The sequence below is a fragment of the Oryzias latipes genome, chromosome 7 (assembly GCF_002234675.1).
Source record: "Oryzias latipes chromosome 7, ASM223467v1".
Taxonomy (NCBI): domain Eukaryota; kingdom Metazoa; phylum Chordata; class Actinopteri; order Beloniformes; family Adrianichthyidae; genus Oryzias; species Oryzias latipes.
This window is the reverse complement of record NC_019865.2, coordinates 20,990,973-21,014,598: the sequence shown is the minus strand read 5'-3', so window position 1 is coordinate 21,014,598 and position 23,626 is coordinate 20,990,973. Positions and strand designations below refer to the sequence as shown.

Genomic DNA, 23,626 nt, shown 5'->3' with positions numbered 1-23,626 from the left:
AGTAACCCAAATCTTCACATCCATCACCCAGCATGTCCAAAAAATACAAACATCTAATAACTCCAATACTTTGTTTGGGTGGTAATCTTTTCTGTTTTAAAATATTTTTAAACAATTGTTCCAAGCAATAGTTCTACGGGACAAGTCGGGGGTGGGGTGGGGGGTTCCCATCAAAAAATGAAAATCTTGCAGAAAGATAACATAATTTGTCTTGACTGGCAGGAGGCCACTGCACTGCAGGGAACCAACATCTGAATATCACTCATAGCCCTAAACTCGAGCACAAATGAACACAAAGTCATATGGGGTGACCTTCTGTTGCTGAACAGGAACATCTGTGAAAGCGGGATTTCCCAGGGGTTATGTCTAAAGTAGCATGCACAATGACATTGGTCAAAACAAAACCAAAACAAAGCAAGCTGTAAACTGGAAACTACTGGTTGCATCAACCTACTTCCTTCCAGAACGCCAGCTATTCCCGGCTGTTAAATGCACACAGAGTACGACTGCCCGTCTGGAAGGAATTGGGCTCAGGGGGATGCAGCAAAGAGCTGCTACGGACCTTTTTAGTATATTTTATTTCCACCAGGATTTTATCATCCTGTGCTCCAAAGCTCACTTCAGTTCTTTCATCATAAAGCCTGAATGCAGTTTTACATTGAACTTTTTAGATAAAAGACAAGCCCCCTTTTGAAACGTTTGATTTTTTACTTAAAATATCCCTAGGTTTCCTTTCTTGTAAATATTTGTATGGTTTTATCTTTTCAAATAAATGGTTGATTTCATAATTTTTTGGTATGCAGAATCGAATCAGAAGACCATTCAAATTGTTTTGCATATTAGATGCTTTTTTATTTCTTGCTAAAATTTTAGATGTCTTCTTAAAATTGTCAGAGGAACATCAGATGTCCTGACCTTCAAAATTTCTGAAAGAACAGGAAAAAAAATTGGTGCTGAGGCTAAAATTGCAGGCGTTGTGCTCAGCCACAGATTCAGACATCGCTCAGAGAAATGGTTTCCCAAGAGAGGTAATCATCTTTTCATTTGTTTGAGTGCTTCAGGTCAGGGTGAGGAGCATGGAGGGATGGCCTTGAGACCAGTCCAGACATAGAGTTCATTTTGAAACAATTTATGCCATAGTTGTTATTTATTTGTGATTGGAGAACTGTTGCTACAGGCAAGGGAGCAGGTGGCTCTGCACCTCCAGGATTTTAGTGTGAGTGATGATGCAGAGCAGCAAAATCTCAGAACATACTATGTTGGAGGGGATTTATTGATTGTAGAAAGTTTTTATTAATTAACTTTCTAGCCTCCAGAGGCAGCAATCTGTTAAAGGCTCAAAGTCAGCCTGTTCTGCACTGAAGACCAGATTAGCATAAAACAACGATCTCCGCCGTGTCTCTGCAGGCTGCACATTTGACAAGTGCACTTTTTTCCTCTTTTGCCATTAAATTGACAAAATTGCTTTTTTCAGATTAAAAATAGACAAGTTATGACTAGTTGGGTCATGATGTTGCAACAGTTTCTGTTCAGGACAACATTAATTTTTCTTAAGATCGTTAAAAAAATATATCTGAAAACTAGAGAAAAGCAAAGTGGTAGCTCTTCTCACTAGTCTAGAGATATATGCCTTTCAGATAGACTGCCAAGATTTTAGATTAGAAGATTTTTTTAGGATTACTAAAGTCAGTCACTCACCATTAAAAAAGTCCAGGGTCCGAAGATTTCAAAGCCTGTCCGGCTTTGTCATTTCTAGTTTACTACGGATGATTCTACGTATGACTTACCGTATTTTCCGGACTATAAGTCGCCCCTTTTTTTCATAGTTTGGCAAGGGGTGCGACTTATACTCCGCAGCGACTTATATTAGAAATAAATTGAAATAAATACATTGTTAACCCTCCTGTTATGTTCATTTGTGAGGAACAGAGATGATGTTCCTGGGTCAATTTGATGTATGAAGTATGTTAAGTGTTAAGAGTCTGTTAAGTGACTCAGAGAATCAGCAAACTTTTTTTTACAGTAAGATCTTGAAGGCTAAGAACATAATATTCTATTTTCCAATGATTTCATAGATTCAGAAATGCAATAAAAATGACAACTGTTTCTACAAATACAGGATGAAAACAGAGTATTAGTTGGCCAATGATGCTTCATGAAAAGAATAAATAAATAAGTTTTAAAAGAAATTCTGTGAAATTATTAGATAAACAGTCTGCTATGATTGTGTCATATAAGGTTGTGAAAGTTAAAATGCGACTTATAGTCCAGTGCGACTTATCTGTGTTTTTTTCTACTTTATAATGCATTTTTGGGCTGGTGCGACTTATACTCCGGTGCGACTTATAGTCCGGAAAATACGGTATATGGAAATGCTAGACTCTTCTTTTCTGTACTTTAGTAAATGTACACCTCTAAACAGAACATATCAAAACAAAGTTCAGCCTTGAAGACCCTCTCCAATTAAAGTAGTTTATTTGGTGTTAATAACATGTTCTTGTGACATTTTTCTCATGATGGAGAATATATATAAAGAAAACTATTCTCAAAATTGCATTTTCTTAGTTTTTTTTTTCAAACCTTAGTGAATCAGGGGCAGCTAAAAAAAAGAACTTATTTAAGACGTGGAAAATACGCTGGGTGGGCCTCAAGATCTCTGCTCCGCTCCACTGCCCCCCACCCCCAGCCCGCTCATGCCTCATGCTCTCGTGTGCGTGAAGACTTAAGAGATGATCGAGAAACAACACCTATGTGTTGAAGCTTGTTTCAATTCTAAGAAAAGATATATAGATGCTAGCTTGCATTTGTTACCCAAAAAGCAAAAGGGAGGAGAAGGGGGGTGGGGTTGCTCCATGCCAACGGTCACGCACACAACTCAGAGGCAAATTTTTATAAAACGACACAGGTTTTTTTATTTTGGCTAATGACATAATCATGATTACTGCTGGAAAGCCTTTGAAAACAAATCAAAAGATAATCAGTTTGGAACTTTAGAAGTTTGCAAAAGATTACCTGCACTGTTTTCATGACAGAAAAAATATCTTTTATTAAATCAGCAAAACTATTTCAAAGTGTCAGTAGGTTCAAGTGAAACATGGATTAGAAAAATGATATTTGCTAATAGGCTAAAAAGTAATTTTTCAAAAAATAGTACAAATATCAATCTTTATTTTTAAGCGTCTGAAAGTGTAATCTTTTACTCGTATCCTGTTTGTAATCTTGTAAACAATAATTGGTAACCAAATGCACACCTCTGCTTTTCCTTTTTGCTGCTGTGTTTTAAAAACTCAAGCTAATTTTTAATGATTCTAGCATTACTCTGCTCTCTTTTTATGTTCGCCTTTTGTCTGTTCCCTACACAAACTGATTGCAAAGTAGAAAAACACAGTGTGAATATAAAACTCAATTAAAATCAGTCTCAGCACGGCTCAGGTGTGCCACACAGAAATCAAAGCAGCAATGCAAAGTTCCCAAGCATGCTCACATGTTTCTGGCACTCCTTTTTGCTTTGCAAATGACCTGATTAAACATCATCTATGAGCTTCAGAGTGAAGGCAGAAGGGTTCAAGGTTTGTCCATGTGAAAGGCACAGACAGAAAATTCTGCTGGACTGACACATTTATTTACAGTCTAGCTTTCAGCCCCTGGAGACCAAGCACTACTAATTATGTTTCACCCTTTGGAATACACGCGCTGGTTGTTGATGAATAAATCATTTTGCTTGTGTGGAAGATATGTGCTCCACATTCAGCTGACATTTTTTGTTTGTTTTACAATGCCATCAACTAAACTTAATAAACAGTGTACACTGCTCTCTCTATTGCCTGGCCCAAATCCTTTTGGAATTATGGGATCCAGCGAGCTTTAGCATTATTTAAGCTTAAATCTTAAAGGATGCTAGATTATTATCCGGCAGTTTTTAAACTGGGAAATAGCTGCACAAAAGTGCAAAGTCAGAGGTGAAGAAAAGAAGGAGGATGATGTGGGGGAAATTTCCAGAAAGCAGAAATGTTCAGAGGACAAGGTGTTTGGGCAAGAGAGCAGAGAGTCTGGATGTCCTTTCTGCAGGCTAACGGGATGGGAATCCCTGGCAATGAGGTCAACCGGAAGGCATTAACTTCAGGATTGTCCAGAGGACACTGATGCAGAGAGGAGGCTATCAGTTCAAAACCACCAGTCATCTACGGGAGGCAAACAGAAAGCTTATCATGACATCTGTTTTCATAAGTCTGCTCACACTAATTTCTTTTTTTTAAATTTTGTTTGATGTTTGTCAATTTCAACTGTTGATCAGTGACAAAAAATCCTCATGATTTCTTTGGTTGAAACGTCCTGGAAATGAGCTCTTTTGCAGAAAAAAAGAGTAAAGAATCAAAGATTTGTAACCTTTTTATTTAAAGATTAACAAAGGAGATTATTGTTGAATGCAACCAGTGGACAAATCTTTGGATAATTCTAAAGTTTGCTTCAGTTTTTCAATCCTAATTTTATTTTCTAAAGTTGGATAATGGATGGATTGTTTGTTTTTAATGGACCACTCTTAATAGAACAATATGGACCAGTGGTGTAATCCCTTGTTATCTCCTTGTGTTTGATGCACACACACAGTGCAGGTTCTGACTACGTACAAGTGTGGGTTTAGCAAGGAAAGGCACCGCTGGTGATATGAGTCAGGGGTCTGCTGGGAATTGTGGATGTCAGATTAGTGAAGGAAGCACAACGCATTCACAGGGGATTTGATGAGACACATTACAGTAATTAAAAACCTTTCCACTCCTCCTTTCTCATCCCGCAAAAGGAGCATTATGAACTAGCGTTGTAGCCTGGTGTCGGACATAATCACCTTGTTCAGGTCGTGTTGTCATGAACATGAATGTGCGTGTTTTCTCTTGTAAGTAAGTGAGTAGCTGATGCTGGTTGCCACAGCAACAGCCCTAGCTGTTTGAGAGATTGTAGGGATTGTGGATGGCTCCCTTTGCCCTAATAATCCCTGCTTTCTCTGTCAGGGCGGTGGCCTTTGTTAAAAAAGGAGGGGGGCAGGTTGTTCTGCTTTCAAGAGGGGTCAAAGGTGATGGAGATGTTGGTGAAGAGGGGGTTAGGGATGGTGTGGAGTTTCAGATTCAAGGCATGTGAAGCTACAGAGTGCACAAAGAAGAAGGAAACAGAGGAAGTGACAACTTAATAGTGCACATGTGAGGGAGAGAGAAAGAGAGCAATGAAGTGGGAGGAGGTTTAAGGAGGAGAATCAGAGAGGATGCTCACTGGAAATGTGCTGCAGTTGGAAGAGCTGAGAGTGAGGCCAGCAGGTGAACGAGAGACGAGGAGCAGCGAGTGAGCAGAGTGGAGCTGCTGGAGAGGCAGAGGAGATAAGTGAGTGAAGGGAGGGGAAGAGCAGACTGTGAGTCATCTGCAGGAACCTCAGAACAGGTCGCTTTCCGGACTTCCCAGGGAGAGCCCAGTTTACGCTGTGAAAGTAAGTTTTCTATTGAACTCCAGGCTGAACATCTGGCTGAACTGATGCACTGATGCAGTGTCTTCATCCTGCAGATTGTTGTGGTACACTTCTAACCAGCTGAGCTGTGTTATGTAATTTGTTGTGGCGTTGGGATGAAGCTGTGGGTTTCTACAAGCTGATCTATGTGAGGGCTTGAGTTTTAACACCAGGACAGGTGTGTATGTGTTGTATTACATGTATGTGTGTAAAACTGAGTATTTCCCAACTCTGATGCAAATTTTATGTTTGATACATAAGTGATACTTCTCTATCAAGATGTAATTACTGTGACTTTATTTCGGCAATTCTCTCAACACAAACCAAGGAGCTCAAATTTTCTTGGAACCAACTGTGACAGATGAAAGCATTTCATTCCACTTTGCTGCACCTTTCATGCGTGTGCATGAGCGTCTTAGTTCTGCATCCTTCTGTGGAGCATCAGCTCTAATTGAGAGTTAGGGGCAGCTGATGCCCAGTTGTGTTTTGTTGTCTTGAGGGAGAGCCGCTGCTGGAAGTGCTCGACTAGTCAAAAAATGCCTCATTTTCAGAATTGTTCCTCTTTTCATTTGGGCACTGCAGGACGTGTCTTGATTGGAGATTCATTGGTTGTGTAATAGCTATGAGGCGGCTCTGTATGTTAATGATTCATGCTCTCTCTTTTTTTCACCTACATTTGTGTCTGAGTGCATTCGGCAGACTCAGATTTACATCTTGGTTGTTGTCCGTCTTGAACATTGATTCTCTTATCTGCAGCCCAGGCAGCAGCTTGACATTTCCTCCTATAGTGATGCTACTGTATGCCTAATTATTGGTTCATTTCTTTGTTAGTTCCTTGGTTTGGACTAAATTCACTACTTATGATGCTTTTTGGCTGCCCTAGTGCCTCACACTTCACACGGGGTGCTAAAATTCATGAAGGATTTGTTGAATTGCAACTTTTATTTAACATTAAATAAAGCCAAAGATTTAATTGAGAAAGCACACACATGTTGCCTCTTTGTCAAACATGCAGCAATCAGTGATTTTAAAAATCTTTCTGAGACATTGAGTTTAAAGCAAAAGATGCTCAACAGCAGATAAAAAAAAGCCAGGATCTTTGTCTTTTGATGAATACGAAGCTTTTTTTCTTAAGTGTTTGAGTCATTGCTTCATATATTAAAATAATTGAAGACATGCCATAAATAAATATGCTTTACAATCATTTGGAAAAGTATTTTTAAATGAAATTAGTAAAGAAACATTGACATTTGTATCAGAGAGGCAGACTTCAATGGATGCTATTCAGATATGGTTAAAAGTCATGGAAAGCTGCAGACCTTGAGCATATTGCCCTGATTAAAACTGGATTTTTGCGGGACTTTCATAATAAATGAAAGGTCAAGTTAGAGTGTGCTTGAATTAAAGAAGAATACATCAGCCCCTTGCAGTGCTGTGGACAAGAGTCAACACAAATGCATTTATTTTTTTATCTTGGTGAACCAAAAGACCACTAACCATCCCTGTGGCATTACCTTTTGCTGTCTCCTTGCTCGATCGCAAACTGTGACCTTTTCTGACTGAATCCTCTCCTGCATTTTTCTGATTGTAGGAAGCAAGATGGAAGTGACACCCGAGTCTCTCCCCTACTAGAGGCTCAACCACTCCAGCCAACACCCAACCACAGCAGCTCACCGTTCCACAAGGTGGGAAGAGAAACTGGAGCACAAAATTTGCCCGCCTTCTTTCATTGTCTGATAATTATGCAGCCATTTTCCCTGAGATCTTTGAGGAACTCCCCTCCTCATTCTATCTCTTCCGCTTATCTCTTGACACACTTGCTATAGTTTTTTTTAATGTCCGGAATTATTAGACTCATTCTGTCTGCCTGCAGTATTGCTTCACATTTTGTTCTTTTCCTGTTGTTTTAGTTGAGTAATTAGGACGCACAAAGCTCAGTCACTGGAATCATCATGTCTGACTGATTCAATTAATACAAGTCTATTTTTGCCAGTCATTCTGATTTTGACAACTTTTTAAAGCTGAGACTGACAAGTGGATCTTCAATGAAGCAGACACATTCCAGCTTGACTCAGTTTTTGGCCTTTCCAGAGTACAAAAACAACCCCCTTCAACTGTTTCGTCATCATGTTTTACAACAATAGACTTCCAATGATTAAGTTCAATTATTTTCTTTCCCACCCTTACACATGTACTGTTTGGGGATTTAGAAAAGACTCAAAATTTTAAAAGTGACGACTGTTGGGCTTCAAAATCTCATTAAAATTTAAGAAAATTTAATCCTCGAGATGATCTGAAATCACAAGAAGGTCATAAATTAGACAACAAAAGCAAGAGAAAGAATATATCTATTTTCAGCATCACGGCTCCAAGCGAATCTAACACACTTTTAAAATCCTCATGCTTAGCTTTTTGTGTGTCTTTAAACGGGTATTGATGTGAAAAACCTGCCAAGGATATTTTAGGAACATAGAAATGGAACAGATTTAAGCTCTGTGGTGATCAAAAGCTCCAACAATCTCTCTTGTGTCAGACTGGTTTCATACACACTCTCACACTTTGGAATAAGCTTACATTTCTCCCAACCTGGCTTAATCTGTGGATAGCAAAGGTAGTGGAAGGGATTAAGGGAGAGGAAATGTAGAGGCAAGGCTGTTTAACCCTCACTCTTGATCTCTGCAACAGCTGTAGGTGCCTTGCACCTGCTAGTTTCTAGAAAAGATTATTTCAGTACACACTGATATTCTGATTTTCTGTGTCCATCATAAATCTCACACAGAAAAGAAACTAAAGTAATTTTGTTTTCTTGTAATAAATTAGTTGTATTTGATGTGACCCCCTAGAGCAGGGGTGGGCAATTCCAGGCCTCGAGGGCCGGTGTGTCTGCATGATTTCCAGGTACTCTTGCCCTACTCATGGCTGATTACCTGGTTCAGGTGTGTCCAGCCAATAATCTTGCCCTACTCATGGCTGATTACCTGGTTCAGGTGTGTCCAGCCAATCAGAACATGCCAGAGCAGGGTATGCTGGAAAACATGCAGGACTGCGGCCCTCAGTGCCCACCTCTGCCCTAGAGTAAGGGTCTGCAACCCTCAACACTTCAAGAGCCATTTGGACCAATTTCTCATTGACAACCCAGTAGGAGCCACAATCTCTTAGTTTACCCTTTAGAAAAGTAAAACACAGTTTTGCATTTATGTTATTAATATTATGGCTAGTTTTTTGGCCATAAATAAAACATAAGCATGAAGAGAAAATGGAATGAAAAAGTTTAGAATTTGGTGCGCCTTTCGAATGAATTCTGGTTGTGCTTTCTCACCTCAGACTGATTTTCGAAGGCAAACTGGCGCTTAACAACCTGTCCTCTTGTTCGACTTTAGTAAGCCATGAAGCTGCATTTCGTAAGAAATTGTTGGAGCATTATGTAGTCATGTTATGTAGTCAGGAGCCTGGTGGATTGATCCGGAGTGTGATTCAATTGTTTGTAAATAACTTGAATATAGCTTGACTAATCTGACTGTTTTGTTTTGCATGAATGTAGTCCAAAAATGATGCTTTATAGGATGAAAAATATTTTTTTCTCTTTAGCCAGGGGTCAAAAGAGGGGTCAAAAAGCCACACGTGGCTCCAGAACTTTAGGTTACAGACCTCTGCCCTAAAGGAAAGTGTGGTGAACAATAAAGATTATCTCTTAAATCCAGTCCTTGCAAAAAACAAGCTAATCTCCAATTCACCCAACCAGATAAAATGGTTAAGCAGTTACAGTAAGCTTATATTCTTGTTCTTTTCTGAGAAATCTTTGCTAGCATGTAATGATTTTTAAAGTTTGATGAGCAGTTTATGCAAAAGCTAACAAAAAACGACAAATACTTTGACACCATCCACTTTTTGTGAAGCTCGAATGCTACAGTCATGTAAAATATGTTTGTTGTAAAATCAGCTTATTTTGCTGAGTGGTTTCCCCTGAGTGAAATATTTTTTTCAGACCTTTGCGTTTTTTTTGTCCCAAAAAAGAAACAAAATTAACATTAGTATGCTAAATCATACCAACAGTGCAAATGAAAAAAATTTTCATTGGATTTACGTGGCCAAGCTGCTCGTTCTTTATACACCCTTTGAGGACCCAAGTTAGCAGCTGACAGGTCTGGAGTGCAGAGGAGGTGTTGTTCATTTAATTTGTCTGTTGTCATAATGACCGTCCTATTAGCTCTCATAATGAAAGGTCTCAGGACCAACACCTGCTCTTCGTACTACTCACGCTCTCTGGGGATCTCCACGCTTCTTCCACTGTCATCTCTGTGCAAAATAAGAAGAAAACGTCTTATTTCTTCTTGTTTCAAATTTTTTGTTCATATTTGAGCGTTACCTTTGAATGTCATTTGAAGATGAGTGTCTTTGCACAAATGCAAGAGACTAGAAGAGTCAACTTTAGTCTGAGACAAGCAGCATGTAGTGACTGTGAGATAGGAGGCTGACTTGCATGTATTTCCTCCTGCAGTAAAGAGAGTGATAGAGGAGGGCTCATCAAAAGAAGACACCTCTCACCTTCAAGCTAGAACAGCCGGCTTTGCATTGCAACCTGAGACACACGCTTTCTGATAACCGTGTGCTTGCAGCGTGCGATGATAGAACCTGGATCTTGCCTCCGTCTCCTTTTTTGTTTTTTGGGAAGGTTGTAGATAACTGGGATGTAGCTTTGTTCCACTTGTCTGTCGCTGCAGGAAAAGCTCAGCAGTCATGGAGATCTGAATCTAAACCCTGTAAAATGCGTCACATGTAAAGAGTTTTGAAGTTGCAGGATTTTTATTGCCAAAAAGTTAACTATGGCTAAACATCTTGTCAAACAGCATTCTGCTCCAGCATCCACAAAGACTCACTGGAAGAAACCCAGGACTGTAAGTACCTTTATTTAGACACACAGTTAAAAAACATTGGAAAAACTGCAATTTATAACTTTGAGCTACATTATGGTTTATGTAACAAGTCTTTTCTTTAAAATTATACAGATTTTAAAATACTGAATGCAATGTGAACGCAAAGATGATACAATGCTTTTTTTCCCCCATCCTTTGGTCAGAGCTTGGCTTATTTACTTTTAGGGTTTGTGGCAGACTATTGTTTGCTCATGGTGGAGGACTTTACTCATACTCACACAGAGAGCTAAGACATGATTGCTGTGCACACAAAGTGTTTGTTTCAGGCTTTGCAGGCTGAACCTTTCAGTTCTTGCCTAACTATACCTTGGACAGATACATCCACAAGCTGCTTATCATCCTCGATTTTCTCGACTTTTGCAAAAGTCGGGCTTTGCCGACGAATTCAACGTTTTATCGAATCACTTAAAAGAGTCATGCAGTAGTTGGGGTTAAATTTAAAGCAAATTTCATATTAAATACTTGATAAAGGAAAACAAGCATTCAGATATTATTCTTTGATTATTTAATCCGATTGTAAGGAAAGATTTAAGATAATTAATAAGCTGAGAACTATAGTGTTTCATACCTTAAATGTAGCTGAAATGGCTAAAGTGATTAAATATGTTGTCGGATGCCTCATCTCAGGTTGATTTACTGCAACAATACTTCAAGGAAAACTGTGTGGACCCTTGTTTATGGGTGAACAAGTTTATTTTTTAGTTTTCCCACAATTCTTTGTGTGTAACATTGTTGATTCAGCAAATTTTATTTGAAAGACTTGTATGTGAATTAATGTATCACAGATGCGGGATGTCCTCTATATGTAGACATCTTTTGTAGCATTTTCTTCTAAAATGATCGAAATGTTCACACCCACGTAGGAAGAAAATGAGGACAAGGTTTGGAGGACCAAGTATGTTTTTTCTGTCACTGGATTGAGTTTAATGCTACCCAGACATGTTGACAAAGCTCAGTGAGTCCTACAGAAAGAAGCGAGCCTTCACACTCATCAAATGAACTCAGAAAATGTCATCTCCTCTCCTCAGACCACAGAATTATTTGAAATGATTGAAAAGATGCAGGTAAGATGATGCATCGATTTTTGTTTTATTGTCTCGCCTCACTAACCACTTGGCATCTCTTTCCAATTCTGCAGCACCTTTCCTCAGCTACAATATTTCTTATCTGTATGTACTTTAGAGGATATTGAGTCTTGTCGTTTCATAGGCGTGATGCAAGAGCAATCCGTTTTATAGTGCCTCTCCTGATGTGTTCAAAACACAGGCTGACAGCCCTGTAAGCTTATTATCTCACTTCAAAAGCCATCTCTTGGTTTCTGAAGACTCTGGAAGGATGTTTTATTTAATCCCTCACATAAGAAGCTAAGAGTTTTCTCTGAGAATGATGCAGCTTATCAAAGCTCATGTGCACGCACCAGTGTTTGCAGTTTGTGATGAACTGATGGCACATTTAGTCACTGTTTTCCAAATGATCAAAATCGCTGCAGGAAAACTTTCAGTGGCATCGACGTCTCTCGTATCCTACAGTGGAATGGGTCTTAACAGAACATTATAAGACAATGTTTATGAAAAAAGAAATATTTTTCTGTGACAGACTAATTTTTTACACTTTGCATTGATGAGATGTTCTATCTTCCTTGAAGGCAGGCACCATCATCTGGCTCAGTCCAAACATCACTGCATCTCTTTCTCTGCTTTGCTTTATTTAGCTTTTTCTGTCACACAAACACACCTCAGGTGAAGTGATAGGAAAAGGTTCAACTAAAATCTACATAATCGCAATCTCCATGCTCTAATACTTTTTTGTCACTGACTGGATGTTCTTTGCTGTTAATTTGTTTCCCCTCCCTGTGTAGGCTTTTTGAGCTGTCTCATGTTGACTTTGCTTTGTTGTTGGCAGAATACCTTATGAGAAATCTGTGATGTTACGTAACAAGTTTGATCATTTTCTCTGCTTTTTTTAGGTCATGCTTATCTCGTTGCACTAACAACATATTTTTTAATCTTTGAGTTTTTTGGTTCAACATTAGCACTTCTTTAGGACTTTTTGTGCTTTGGTTCTCTTCTTAAACAGGGCAACAGGATGGATGAGCAGAGGTGTTCCTTTCCTCCGCCGCTCAAGGTATGACTTTCATCTAGAGATGCAGTAATTTACACAAAAGGATCAGTATTTGCAAAGACACGAGATTAGATGAGTTGAAACAGGGCATGGTAAGGTAAGATAAGATAGGATAAATAAGATGAGATAAGAAAAAATAAGATATGATAAGATGACATGAGATAATATCCAGGAAGTCAGGACAGGATAGATAAGATAAGACAAAATAGATTACATGAGGTCAGGTGACATGGAATGAAATAAGAATTAACTTGTTGCCATGTATAGTGAGATTAAAATGGCAGTCCAGGTAAAGAAAAAGTAAAATTGAATTAAAAAAAAACCAATTAGCTAAAAAAAGGCAAGTAAAAAAAAAAAAATCACAACATTTTGCCCCTAATAATGCTTGTCAGTCTTGGGTTTCTATTTGCCACACTCTTCATAAACACATTCAAGTTCTGATTAAGAAAATAAGATTTTATCTTAAATGAAAATGTTTTATTCCGGAATACCTGCCAAAGCCACTACGAGGATTTATTCTTTGGTTTTTTTGAGTCCCATCCAATGCTGCTGCAGCCACGCCATTTCAGTTCAGGCTGTTTCCCAGCTGGACTGCCAGGGGAGTAAATATGAAAAAAAGAGTTTTCAGATTAGCACATAGATGCAAATGTTATCAAGACAACTACTAGGAAAAACAAGTCACCATTTTATTTTACTTCAGACAGGGATTGTTGTTTCTTGAAACTTTGGCCAGTTTCAACGTTTTGACTATATGCGTACATTGCTAATTTTTGCGGAAATTTAAAGCTTTTCTTTTTTCCCCTTAGTTGCGAGCTGTGTATGGAGTAATTGAATACAGGCAAGGTTTTGGCTCTTGAGGACCAGGATTGGTCAGGCCTTTTGTAGAATATTGTGGGTTCTGGCTAAAAAGCTCATTGCCACTTCATTCCCCAGAGCAATAGTCCTCCATCACCCCAATGTGGATGGAAAAAGTGATTTTTTTTTCTATCCTCTTTTTATGTTCATATCCACTGTTTTGCTCACACTAAGACAGCTGTTGCCATGTCATGCTACAAAGCACTTCACTTTTGTTCTGCATTGAAACACCCTGCAGCAACAACAGTCTTTGCAGACGTTTGCAGGCTTAAAATGATAACAAAGAATGTAACCACATACAGCATTGCTGCAGTGGTGCAATTTAAAGCATTAGGTCAGCAAACAATGAAAAAACCTTTGAAGACTTACATTGATAACTATTTCTAATGTCACAGCTGAACACATTGCAGTTGCATAACAGTTATGCAATTACTCTGAAACTGCATCCTTTGGGATTCTAGTTGGACATTGTGGCTGTCTTTTATTCTCTGATGTGGAAACATGTTTTTATACATAAATTTTTTTCAGACTGAGGAAGACTACATTCCATATCCAAGTGTCCATGAGGTAGGAAGTCATTTTAGACCAACACTGGTCATCACAACTGCTTTTTATTTTATAAATGTTCCTAAATCCTCTATTATTCATTATCTTGTCGTACCACTGATGTTCCACTTTCTGCAGGTGTTGGGGAGAAAAAGCCCCTTTCCTCTCATTTTGCTGCCCCAGTTTGGTGGCTATTGGATTGAGGGAACCACCCATGAGCTAGGCAACTCTGGAGAGGCAGAGCAGCTCAGGCCTCCGTCCCCAAACAGCCGCACCAAGTTGGAATGTAACACGACAGCTACACTTTTCCGGAAACACTTCCTTGGAAAGGTCAGTCACATGTTGAACAAACATACAGTATGCCTTTGTCCTGCTTCATCATAAATTTACTAACAAGCTCATGGATAAGGTTTTTTGAAAATGTGCCACAAGGAAAGAATCTGGAATTTATTTAAACAAAATAGTGATTAAGGTATCATAGTATGTAAGAAAGGTTTATTCTCAATACATCGTTGGATTTTTTTTTCTTTTCGGCACGTTCTCCTCCTCTCTTTGTTATATGCTTCAATCATTATTAATTTGTTTTGACAAAAACAATTTTGAAATACTATAAGACATTTTTTAATGAATTAATTTGACTGATGCTGATGTTAAGTTCTCACTGCGCCTGTGCATCTTTTTTTGTTGGTCATTTGTATTGATCATATTGCATATTCCCCACAACAGCGGTTTTCACAGTGTGGTCTTGTGATGAATCTACCTGTTGACAGTAAACCATGAATACCAGGATCCAGAGTTCATAATTTCTTCATGCCGTGACCTTTAAAAGAATAGATTTTCTTGCAAATTGACCCAATTGATCATAATAGTTACTGCAAAGTATGCTTGGCCAATTGCTTTCGCTGTAAACCCAATTTGGGTTGAACCAAAACTAAAGCTTTTGTTGGAATGGAAACTGACATATTTATATACACAAATGGGTTTGTTTGGAAGCCGACTGACTGTCAGTGATTTTTTTTTTATAACTTCGTGTGAGTTTTTTGGCACTGGCTGGTCAGTTGCAATTTAATTTGATTATTTTCTATTTCTTCCTTAATTTAAAACAAGAAAGTTTAAGTACATAAAGTATTTTTAAAATCTCGATTAATTTTTATTTAATTTTTCAAGATAAAAGATTATATTTTTGCTTTATGTCTGTTATCTGTTTTTTTTGTTTGCTCTTTATTTTTATCTTCGAAAGAGACTTTTGTCACTGGGTACTGTTTAAAAAAGTTGCAATTACAGCCATAGTTTGACACCTCAAACGAACCCAAATCTTATAAAAATGTGTTTGAGCTTACCACCTGTTGTAACACTCCAACATTGAAGAGAAGAAAGTAGAGCTGGAAAGGTGCTGGGTGTCTATGTGTGCCTTTCATGCGCTTGTCTGTTTATGACAGATGCTAATAGTGCTCTGCTTGCATTGTGCCCTCAGGAGCACTTTAATTACTATTCAATGGACAGCACCCTTGGACATCTGGTCTTCTCTGTAAAATATGATGTGATTGGCGACCAGGAACATCTCCGTCTGATGCTCAGGTAACATTCAATATGCATGCGTGCAGTCTGTGTGACACACATCAACAGGTTGGGCAGGAAAAGTGCAGAATTAAATAAAAAAATAAAAAAACTTCCTACACTCCTTGAAAAAGTGAAAGTGTACATAACACAGTCATTTGTGTGTGTTAACCCAATGTTGACTAAAGGTACACATTACCGTTATCAGATATGTAATGTGGCTATAGATAGTGTCAACAGAGCTGTCATTTCCACGGGAAAGTAACAGATGAACTATGTATGACAGCAAGTGGGCAGAGAAGGAGAAAGGAGAAGAAGGTAAAGGAAAAGAAAGGCGCGCGGGGGGGGGGGGGGGGGTCTGATAATGGTACAAACCGGATCCTTCCTACTGGATTTGATCTTGTCTTGTGTGGCTTTGATGGCCTGCCCTGATTCTTTTATGATTTTCCTCAGAACCAAGCTGAGAACCTACCACGATGTTATCCCCATTTCCTGCCTGACAGAGTTTCCTAATGTGGTTCAAATGGCCAAGGTTGGAAGAGTTTTATGCAGACTAATAGGACTATGGTTAGATTGATGCTGACATTGTTTTATGCTTTTTTCCTATTAAAGCTTGTATGTGAAGAAGTCAATGTGGACCGCTTTTATCCCGTTCTTTATCCAAAAGTAAGTTTTGTATTATAACGCTTCTTTTTCTTAAAATCCCACTCCAAGTATCTTTTGATCTATTTTAAAAGTGCTTGTTTCTTGCCGTTGTAGGTCCTGATCCACAACTAAAGGTTTTTTAAACAACAATCTTTTTTCGTCTGCTCCCGATTCACAATGATTTGAATAAAGAAATATTCAGAAATGCAATTTAGAGCCTAATTTTATTATAGAGAAAAATGCCACAAGAACATAATTCAAAGAACACAATTTTCATCAGAGTGGGTCTTGAAAAGTTGGGGTATTTACTATAAAATCTCATTTAAGCGCTGCACCTGCCCACCATCATTAGAGAAAGGAAATATGCAAATTAATGTTGAATCCATTTATTTCCTTTCCTAATGGCAAAAATAATCTGAATTTGCAAATTTGAAATTGTCCATATGTCATAGTACTGATTTTCAAGAAAGAAAGTGATGCATGCAATTCAGAGTTTAAAATTGTTAAATTACATTTCACTACAATGTTACTCTATTTTACTAACAATACAAAGCAATCAAAGACTCATTTCGGAAGCATAGATGTTCACACTCAGATGTTACTCCAGTAAAAAACAGAACAATCCATCCTGTTTTTGACTGGAAGCCACCACAACAGCAAGACTATGTCTTTTTGATGGTTAAGAGTCAGGCTGCAGGGTGTTGTTCCAGCTGCAAACAGCAGATACTAGATAAAACCAAAGTTGCAATAATCCAACCTTTAGGGGATTACAACGGTGCTGTCTTTACTGTACCATAACATCAATAGTTCACAAACACTACTGACTTAAACAAAGACGATATGGAACAATTACGGATATTCATAATAGGATTATTGATCCTGGTCAGAGAAAATTACAAATGTTTTTTGAGGACGCAAATGAACTTTTTCCTGAAGTGAGGGAACAGTAAAAGACACTGTATGTATGTATGTGTTTTTTTTTTTTAAAATGTGTCTTTTCACAGGCATCCAGGCTCATTGTGACATTTGATGAACACGTGATAAGCAACAATTTCAAGTTTGGAGTCATCTATCAAAAGTTTGGACAGGTGAGCTGCAGATCCTGGATGTGCAGAAAAGCCTCATGACCTCACTCAAAAAAAGAAAAAAAAATCTTTCTGACCTTTTAATTCTCCCAAGAAAGCTGGTTGTGCTCAGTCCCTCGTCTTAATTACAGCTCTCACTCAAACTCAGTCATTGCTGCTGACTTCAACTCACCCTCTCATTATCTGAGGCAATCAGCTCTTTCGTGCACTCCTATAGAAAGGTGGGAAGGCAAAATGAGCAGTTCTGTGTTTTCCAGGGGTATATATACATATTCAAAGAAAATACTGTCTTGACCACCTTGTGAAATCCATGGAAACTTGCCTGAGGAGATATCTGATGAATTGCAGGATGCCTTTTGCTCATTTTGCATTCTGCAGAGGTGCAAAGAAGAGAGAGGCATGATTATCATGCAGGTTTATTAGACATACATTATAAATAATGAAAAATGACAGCAATTTCCTTGTATTTGTGCTTTTGTTTTGTACATCAAATACAAAGTTTATTTGATATGCAGATCACTACAGCACAAATATTTCATGAGAAACTAATTGAAAAAAAGGGAGTTAATTTGAAAGCTAGATATCCACAAAAAAGTTGAACATTTACACTCATGCACATACACTTACAAACACACACACACCTACACCCCCCCCCCCACACACACACATCTATCAGTTTAAAAAAAATGCTATTAGAAAGAACCCAGAAAATGCTGTGGAATTTAAGATAAACAGGTGATATGTGTATGCAAAAATATACGTTTCAGTGAGAATGTAAAACTTAATATTATTGTAAACTGAATATTAAGCATGAAAACATTTCTAAAACTCAGATTCACATTGTCATGGATATGAGTTTTTCCTAACAAAGAGAAGAACCACACAGGAGATGAGAATTTCTGGATATCAGGAAGAAAATAAGACTAAAATTATCGCATAAAAATAAGAAGCGTCATTTAGTATAATTCTTGACTAAATAAAAGCCATTTTTTCAACAAAAAATTCCACAAATAAGGCTAAGAATGCAAACACCTTCCTTTGCAACGCTTTTTCAAGCGGCCACTTTCAACGAAAAGTCCATGCAAATGCATGTAATGCACATTTTAGGTTTCCGCGTTTAAAATGCTTGCGTTCGCACGCCCCTACGCAAGTTTTTACGACCATTTTTGGGTTCTATGTATGAGAAGCGCGAACAATGAATGTGCTTTGCCAGCTAAACCAGACTGAACTTTGGCAGTGACTCATGGATGACGTTCTTTTTAATTAACGGAGGTGCAAACCATGAAATTTGAAAACTCAAATTTGAAAACACACTTTAAATCAAACTTAGAGCATAACTGGTTTGTCTGATGAACCCAGAGACCGCGACGAGCCTGATGATCTGAGTTTGTTTTTTAAATAAATATGAACAAAGGCCATTCCCCTTTGTATAACTGCCAATGCAAGGAGGCTACCAATGAACCAAACCATTTCTGTTTTGTGCCCCAATTGCGAGATTTGCACTGCTTTGACATTTTCCACCAATCCTCTTCCAACTGTAGGTGGTGGACATGTGCTAGTAAACAGTAGAAAAAGAAGAAGAAGCCCCTCCCTGCATGTCCAGTGTGAACATCATGGAAAGAACGTGCGTCAAATGCCCGTTGTGTACCTGTCTTTACAGTGTTTAGTGGGTTTTGGTTTTTGCAACTGTAAGCAAAAGTGCATTTTAAATTTAAGGGCTCTCTTCAATACATAGAAAAACCCAAGACCCTTAAACGAATACATTTATCAAAATTTATCCTAAACCTTTTTCCATCTACTTACTGACAATAGTGTCATATCTGGAATTGACTGAGCCCACAGCCAACATCCAGGGTGAAAATACGAGCTGAAGGTTTTAATGTTTTCGCAAATCCTGTTAATTTCCTAAAATATTTGTATCTCTGCTGCCTCATTTTTGTCATGGCTCACATCTTTTCAGGGTGAGTTAACATTTTTAATTAACAGTTTCATTAACTTGCTTCATTCCTGACTCTTTTGCTGGTTGCAGACCTCTGAAGAGGAGTTGTTTGGTAACAGCAAAGAGAGTCCGGCTTTTGTAGAATTCCTCGAGTTTTTGGGAGAAAAGATTGAGCTTCACAACTTTAAAGGGTAAGAATACAACAACATAATGCAGTTTGCATCTTATGCAACAGACGAGTAGAAGGCTGGCAATGTTTAGTAGAAAATCACAGTTGTGCATGACTTTGTGTGCTCCCAGCTTCCGGGGAGGGCTAGATGTGACTCATGGGCAGACTGGCACAGAATCTGTCTATTGCAACTACCGCAACAAAGAGGTCATGTTCCATGTGTCGACAAAGCTACCGTACACAGAGGGGGACACTCAGCAGGTAAGACAATACAACAGCAGTCTAACACACGCTTCATGATTCATAAAAATCAGTTCCCTGTAGGTGTCATTGTACCATATGCTGCAATTACTCCCCTGTTGTGCAGAAAACAGCAGCACATATAAAAACCTAAAGCCTCAAGAGTCCAGAAACCCCTTCTGTATTACAGCCAAATCCTGGAAGTCTTAAGTTTGTGCATTTACACAAACACTGAACAATGACTGTTTTCATTAGTGTATATATATTTTACGTTTTTTTTATTGATTTTTTAAATTTTTATATTTGTGTCTTTTTTTATTGTTGTTTATTTTTATGCATCATTGGATCGGGGTCTGTGAGGACAGTAATGTCGTCTGTGCCATATTGTAACGTACATTGCACATTTGACAACAAATATATATTAAATCTTAATGCTTGAAGTTGTATAATTGCATAAAAATCAGCTTTCTTGTTGCCATAAAAGATAAACAGCACCACCTTGTGACATCTAGCAGATTTCTGAGCCGTTTGGCTGCAGTTAAAAAATTCTTGCCTTTGAAGGCTTCCTGTAATCAAAATTTAAAAAATCCAGGACATCAGCTGAGACTGCCTTACTTCTAGAGAACCTCATCGTTCAAATCATGTATCATTTGTCTTTTTTTTTTTTTTATGAATTCTTGAATTATATATCCATTACTAATGCCTATTGCCAGCTCCTGGAAACCAAAACCTCAGGATAGGATAATTACAAAATTTATTTATAAACTTTGTCACTTCAACTCAATTAGAACCAGTACATAAAAACTTAAAATAGACACAAATTTAATTTATAAGCTTGACAATTATTATTGCCCTGTTGAAATTATCTTGGAATTATTTCAGCCAAAGAAATAACCTCTTGGGATGGGGCTGTTGTGTTGCAGCTGCAGAGGAAGAGACACATAGGGAATGACATTGTTGCCATCGTGTTTCAAGAAGAAAACACTCCCTTTGTACCAGACATGATAGCATCAAACTTTCTTCATGCCTATATTGTGGTCCAGGTGGTCAACCCCTGCTCTGACAATGTTCTCTATAAGGTAACCTGCTTCCCCTTTGTCCTGTTTTCTACCAAAATTGTCAATTTCTTGCAAAACTGAACACAGTTAGCATATTTGGCACTTTCTAGGTGTCAGTGACAGCACGGGATGATGTTCCTTTTTTTGGCCCACCCCTCCCAAATCCTGCTATCTTTAAAAAAGTAAGAAAAACAGCCACACTTTTATCCACAAATGTCTAAAATGTGTGTTTGACCAGTTTCATCAAATTTTCTTTGTCTATTTCTTGTCTTTTAATTTTTGGTCTTAGGGCCCTGAATTCCAAGAATTCCTTTTTACTAAGTTAATTAATGCAGAGTATGCCTGCTACAAAGCTGAAAAATTTGCTAAATTGGAGGTAAGTTTTTTGAAAAACATTATTATCCTACATGTCTGGCTAATTTACTTTACCATCCATTTTATCGTCTTTTTGTCTGAAAGGAACGAACAAGATCAGCACTGCTGGAGACCCTTTACGAAGAGCTCCATGTGAACAGCCAGGCCATAATGGGTCTTGGAGGAGAGGATGACAAACTTGAGAATGGAAGCGCAGGAGGGGGGGGCTTCTTTGAGTCCTTCAAGGTAACTGAAAAATGAGGACCAGGGATTAGGAACATAAATCTGATTGATGTTCAGTTTAATGATTGGAAAACCACAAGGGGTGACCTTCTGGCTGAAATAGATGGATCTCAGAGTGAAGGATTTGATTTACTTACTGGAGAAGCAGTAATTTTTCCCTTTGAGATGATTTGCCATCAAGAAAATCATTTGTCTTAGTATTTAAACACTGTCATGAAGATGTAATGCTTTTATTTTTTCTATGCATGTAGTCAGGTTTCTCCCTTTTCTCCATGGCAGAATTGTAGGGTCTTTTCTTCACATGTGAGTTGGGCTGCAGCAGTTCCATCAGCACTTCTGCACTTCTGCAATCTCAATGAAGAGAAGCTCTTCCCTGCTGGAAATCCTTGCTCCCTTGCTTCACAGCTTTTTTCTGCTCAGGTGGTCTTACTTTGATGAGGTGCTCAACAACTGGCTGCACATTAGTATGCTTTCGGCCTTTTAGTTTGTCATGATGTCAAGGGGAAAATGGTGGATTTCTGTCACTTTGCTTCATTCGAAAAAGGTTCTTCTGGCTGCTCCACTTGGCCCTTTCTACTTCTTCTCTTCCTCTGCCTGCCAACCTAAACATAATGATTCATCTTAAGCACCCTCTGGGTACTAAAGCTCAGCAGCATTCTCTGCCGCTTCCTTTTCTGTCAGGATTAGCATCATACCAGTGGATTCTGCCTGTAGCGGTCAGTGATCAGGGACAGCCCTGAGGTTCCTCTCTGCCTATAACAGCGATACCGAGGTCACACAAGGCAACACCATCTCAATGTGTTTCCCCCTCCTCGTCTCTTTTTATAGCGGGTGATCCGCAGTAGGAGCCACTCTATGGACACCATGGGTCTAGGTTTCAAGAAGCCATACACACTCTCCTCTAGCCCGAGCGGCCCCTTTAACCACAACTCACCTGAGAACCCCAAAATCATGGGGACAGTAAGTACAGTCTGAATCCTCTGAAGTAAAGCAAACCTGGCTTTGTTTGCTTCCTTCTGCAGTTCTGACGCATTAATACCCCGTCTTCCTCACTTGTCTGCTGCACTAACGTCCCACAAGGTGTGCCACACGGTCAGGCAAGGAGTGCAATTGCAGGAAGCTTTGGTCTCAAGCGCTTTCAAGTTCTCATAATGTCTAAAAGACAGAGAAACTCAAACAACTGAGCTGATTTTGTGTATCTGCATTGTACATGTGTGCTCACTGGAAGTGCCGGTTGGGTTTTATTTGTGAAAATGAGTGTTTGTGAAGCATGTGCACTTTTATTGATAAATGTTAACATGGGAAAAATAGAATTAGATTCACGAGGAAAAGCCTTAGCCCCCATGTCAATTGTTCACATTTTCTGAATCATCGGATCCGAAAAGCAGAAGTATGCATTGAGTCTTCTTTGTGGATTTGTTAGATTAAACACAAATCTAAGTGTTTTTTAAATAAAAAGGTCTTAACACATGTTTTGATTACTGTCTCTGCTATTTTTAACCCTTCTCTTTACAGGCTTACAACCAACCACAACTGGTTCACTGTGCCTCTCCTATTCAGCAAAATGTGTTGCACTCATGGAGCTAAACTTCCTCCATCTATACTTTACATGTGCTTTGCATTTTGTTTGACCTAACATGACTGACTGCATGAAATCTCATATATACCTGTGTAAATCTCATGTTAACTCTTCTCTCTCTTTTGTCACCTGTCATCACCACTCTCTGTGTCTCACTCTGTCTGTTTTTCTGTCTTTTTGTCTCTGTACTTGTCTCTTTTTTGCCTTTTCTTCCTGCTTTACTCAGTCATTGCTTGTCCCAGGCAAAAGTCCCAGTAAATATGGACGCCGAGGCAGTGCCATAGGAATAGGAACAGTAGAAGAGGTTCATGTCTAATTCTAACTCCTCTCTAACTTCCTCCTTTTCCTCTGTTGCTTTTTTTTGTAACTGCATGGCTCTACTGCATCATAGACAAACATTTTTAGCTTTTTGGATTTCAGCTGTGTAATTAGGTTTCAGTCCTTTGGAGTGCTACAGAGAGGGTGAAATGTGTTATGCATCTTTAAGAAAAACTAGAAATAGTTCCATAAAGATTTGCATGAAAACACTAAAGATAGTGTTAGTTCTCCTCTGCTGTTTTTGTGCTTTCCAAAGTACCTTCTAATGTCTTTTATGCTAATTAAAATATAATTACTTTATTTCAGTCAAATCTAGTTTGAGACTCCAGTTGCAAATATATATATAAATTTACAAATACATATCTATATATATCTATCTATATATATATATATATATATATATATATATATATATAGCACAACTGCTCTGACAGAAAGACTATCAGCAGCGTCTCATTCAGTGGCTTTTTCTTTTAACTGGAAGAAAACAGC

General features: G+C 38.4%; 1 protein-coding gene across 12 annotated transcripts in view; it reads left to right on the top strand.

Annotated features, from left to right (window-relative positions):
- Nucleotides 1-23,626, top strand: part of rap1gap (RAP1 GTPase activating protein) — a 45,051-nt gene that overhangs the window by 17,215 nt on the left and 4,210 nt on the right. For 3 of the 12 annotated variants that reach the window (XM_023956781.1, XM_023956779.1, XM_023956780.1), the window contains exons 3-20: nt 7,083-7,176; nt 10,339-10,386; nt 11,454-11,489; nt 12,502-12,549; nt 13,930-13,968; nt 14,086-14,277; nt 15,422-15,525; nt 15,958-16,036; nt 16,117-16,170; nt 17,154-17,237; nt 19,264-19,364; nt 19,474-19,603; nt 20,506-20,661; nt 20,751-20,822; nt 20,930-21,016; nt 21,100-21,240; nt 22,066-22,197; nt 23,043-23,120. In XM_023956781.1, coding sequence (XP_023812549.1) covers nt 7,083-7,176; nt 10,339-10,386; nt 11,454-11,489; nt 12,502-12,549; nt 13,930-13,968; nt 14,086-14,277; nt 15,422-15,525; nt 15,958-16,036; nt 16,117-16,170; nt 17,154-17,237; nt 19,264-19,364; nt 19,474-19,603; nt 20,506-20,661; nt 20,751-20,822; nt 20,930-21,016; nt 21,100-21,240; nt 22,066-22,197; nt 23,043-23,120 — 1,675 coding nt within the window. Of the gene's footprint in view, nt 1-5,238; nt 5,474-7,082; nt 7,177-10,338; nt 10,387-11,453; nt 11,490-12,501; nt 12,550-13,929; nt 13,969-14,085; nt 14,278-15,421; nt 15,526-15,957; nt 16,037-16,116; nt 16,171-17,153; nt 17,238-19,263; nt 19,365-19,473; nt 19,604-20,505; nt 20,662-20,750; nt 20,823-20,929; nt 21,017-21,099; nt 21,241-22,065; nt 22,198-23,042; nt 23,121-23,626 lie in introns of those variants that run through there. The other 9 variants (XM_023956790.1, XM_023956783.1, XM_023956784.1 and 6 more) reach the window with 7 other exon arrangements.